We start from the raw sequence: 2,969 nt of genomic DNA on the forward strand, positions 1-2,969 counted from the left end.
TACTAAAAATAAACACATTTTACTGCAGCTATCAGGACATACCATTTCACAGTACAACTTCTGTGACTCAAAACATATATGCCTCGGTTTTCTCTAAGCAGGGTTCAGATAGCAGCAAGGAGGGACAGAGATGGGATAAAAGGGAGTTCATCCTCCATGATTGTGTGAAAGTACATTGTGATTTTCACCTTTACAGCGTGTTACATGCTCTCCTTGCATCCCTTGGTGTTTACAGTAACCTTGCGCACAAGGAGTAGAAAATACAATGCAAAATAAATGAGGGAAGAAGTACAAAAGGTAGGATGGAAGACAAGGTAAAAAGGTTCAACACTGAGAATAAAATATTTACATTTTAACAGACAGCTAGAAGCAAATACAAGCTAGTATTAACTAGTGTTTTGCTTGCGTCCATTGCCGTGGGGTAGGAGTGGCAGAGGAAAGAAGGAGGGAAGTCCAAATGAGGAAGGAGAAGTCAGGAAAAGACTACTGTAGTTGGATGGAGGGAAAGGGAGTAAGGTATGTGGAGTTCATTTTCTCGTCTTCTCATTTCAAGTATATATACAATAAACAGTATCATTTGATAATAATATAAAAATAAGAACATTATTATGCTTTCCATCCACTCAGTGGAATAACGCATGAGGTAGATAGACGAGAGGGCATTAGGGGGTTTGCCGGCAGCCTTATCATGGTGTGCCAAGCTGAGGTGGAGAGGATTAGACAGAGGAGAGGTGCAGGCAGGCAAGGAAGGCAGGAGGCAGCAGGTTTAAATGATGCCGTATTTGGCCAAGTCGCTGAGCTCCATGTCGCCGAAGGCTTCCCATGGGCACACCACTGTGATGTCTGTGCCAAGACCCTCCATGCCGGGGATATCGTCACCAAAGCTGGAGAAGAGGAAACAAAGAGGTGAGTGGCCTGGGTCTTGGAACACCGCATGATGTGATTGTATTTTATATAGAAATATAAATAATTTACCCCTTCTGGCCTGGCTTGGGGGCCTTGCTCTTGAATGTACGGGTCTGCCTCTGCTTGAATTTGGGTGGTCCCTTCTTGGGTGTGGTTGGGCCAGTGGCTCCACCGGGGGCCAGGGCACTTCCTGCAGGGGGGCTGGCGTTCATCTCTGCTGAGGGTGACTGAAAGATAGAAGACACAGTGTCATCGCACATGCATTTCCTCAGAGATCACAGTTTTGTCTCTCTGACGTCTTCTTTGTTGTCCTCTGTCCCCCCTCCCGTCTATGTCTGCTGCCCTCTGTTAATCCCATTTCCTTCCAGCTCTGAATGCCAATCAGTGGAGATTATGCAGATTAGTTTAAACAGCCAGATTAGCTCTAATCCCGCTCTGATCTGCAGCAGACTAATTGCCCTTCTTGAACAACAGAGATGCCAAACCCTGTTCTTAACCTCTGACTTTTTTTAGTAGTCCCATCATCAGTAAATTTCTGTTATTCTTTTATGTAAGTGTATTTCCACAGCTTTCTTGCTAACCCAGGCTGAGGCTGAGGCTGAGGCTGCATCAACCAGTGAGTATCAAAACACACATCATGGTGTTGCTTTCTATGATGTCTGTCCCTCTTGTTCTCATTTCAGACCTAATCCTAAACTCTGTTTCTCGCCCCCCTCCTCAAACTGCTGACACTGGTAATCCTATTAAGACAATTTCATAGAGATGGACACACACCCTGGTTTGACACGTTATGTAACTCAAAAATGTGCATCGCCTGCATCAGCAACAGCAGATCTAGAGTGCTAGAGGTCTGTGAAACTGCACCTGATCTGCCCTGTGAGGATACTGCCCACCGTCTTATTGGCCATCTGTTGCTCTGATTGTTGCCCCTAAAGTCAATCCTCTTTGCACACACCTGTTCTCTCCTTCAAAGATAGCATCAGTAGGATTTATCCAAACTGTTCGTAAATGTGCCTGAAAATACAGATATTTTGGCTTTGTTAAGTGTCCCAGTCACAACAATCAAAAGAGGGCAGGGTGTCTGCAAATACAGACACCACCACACACTTATGACACTGGTGGGTCATAAGTGATGAGTGAAAGGGATTACGATCATATCAGTCTATGCTTTTTAAGTTTTAAGACTTGTTCTTTGTTTTGTTTTGGTTGTTTTTTTAAACTATTATATTTCTGAATCTCACTACATCTGCACTTAAACATACAATTTGATCATTATTATCCTCCTTTTAGCCATTTAGATTGTAACATAAAACCGCTTTGGTAGCACAGCAAGCATAAACTTTTCTTTTTCACTTGTTTTCAAACCTCTTGGTCTTGTCATTCAAACTTTTTCTTTATCAGTTTACAGTGTTATCTCGTAACAAACACATGCATATCTGCACCAAAGCCATTCTCATCATCACAGTCTGATCCTCATCAGACTTCTTGCATCTCCCGTCTAACTGTTCAGTGCTGACTCATTTTATCTACAAGCAGTCCAGAAGTACTCACAAATATCAACTCAGTAACATGGAAACATTGCAAAAGTTGTAGAAGCAGCAGTTGTTATAATAAATGTACATCATAATGAATCATTTCAGCAGTAAGTCAAGAGTCAAGTCCTTAATGTTGTTGCAGCTGTCGAGTTTGTACTCACCTGTTGTCACAAATATCCCAAGAGGCCACTGCTGATCTCTGCTCAGAGCTTCTTCTTGAGTTTGTGAAGTTTGTTGTCTGTGTTGTGCTTTTATATCTCCATCGCTAATCCCCACATCCTCCTCTTACCAGTCACATGGTCGGAAAGGGTCAAACAAACTTTTCCACCAGGTCAGCACCCCCCTCCCTTCCCTGACTCCCTGAAGTGTCCATGTTCCCCTCACCCCAATCCCCACCCCTACCTGTCGTGCTGGGCAGGCGGTGCAACAAACTGGGTAGACGGTGTCAAAGATCAATCTCAAAGGATTTGATCAGGCTTATCCCTCTAAACCTCAGCACGCCTGCATTTAGCTTTAGAGGAGACGACC

At 43.8% G+C, this 2,969-nt stretch overlaps 1 protein-coding gene across 1 annotated transcript; it reads right to left on the reverse strand.

Annotated features, from left to right (window-relative positions):
- Positions 1-2,756, reverse strand: pde6hb (phosphodiesterase 6H, cGMP-specific, cone, gamma, paralog b). Its single transcript, XM_084744567.1, has 3 exons — positions 2,603-2,756; positions 976-1,133; positions 1-884 (listed from the first exon to the last, which is right to left on the reverse strand). The coding sequence occupies exons 2-3, from the start codon at positions 1,116-1,118 to the stop codon at positions 767-769; spliced, it is 261 nt and encodes an 86-aa protein (XP_084600693.1). The 5' UTR covers positions 1,119-1,133; positions 2,603-2,756; the 3' UTR covers positions 1-766.
- Positions 2,757-2,969: the final 213 nt, after the last annotated feature.

Source organism: Lutjanus erythropterus, chromosome 19 (assembly GCF_056507025.1).
Source record: "Lutjanus erythropterus isolate fLutEry1 chromosome 19, fLutEry1.hap2, whole genome shotgun sequence".
NCBI lineage: Eukaryota > Metazoa > Chordata > Actinopteri > Lutjaniformes > Lutjanidae > Lutjanus > Lutjanus erythropterus.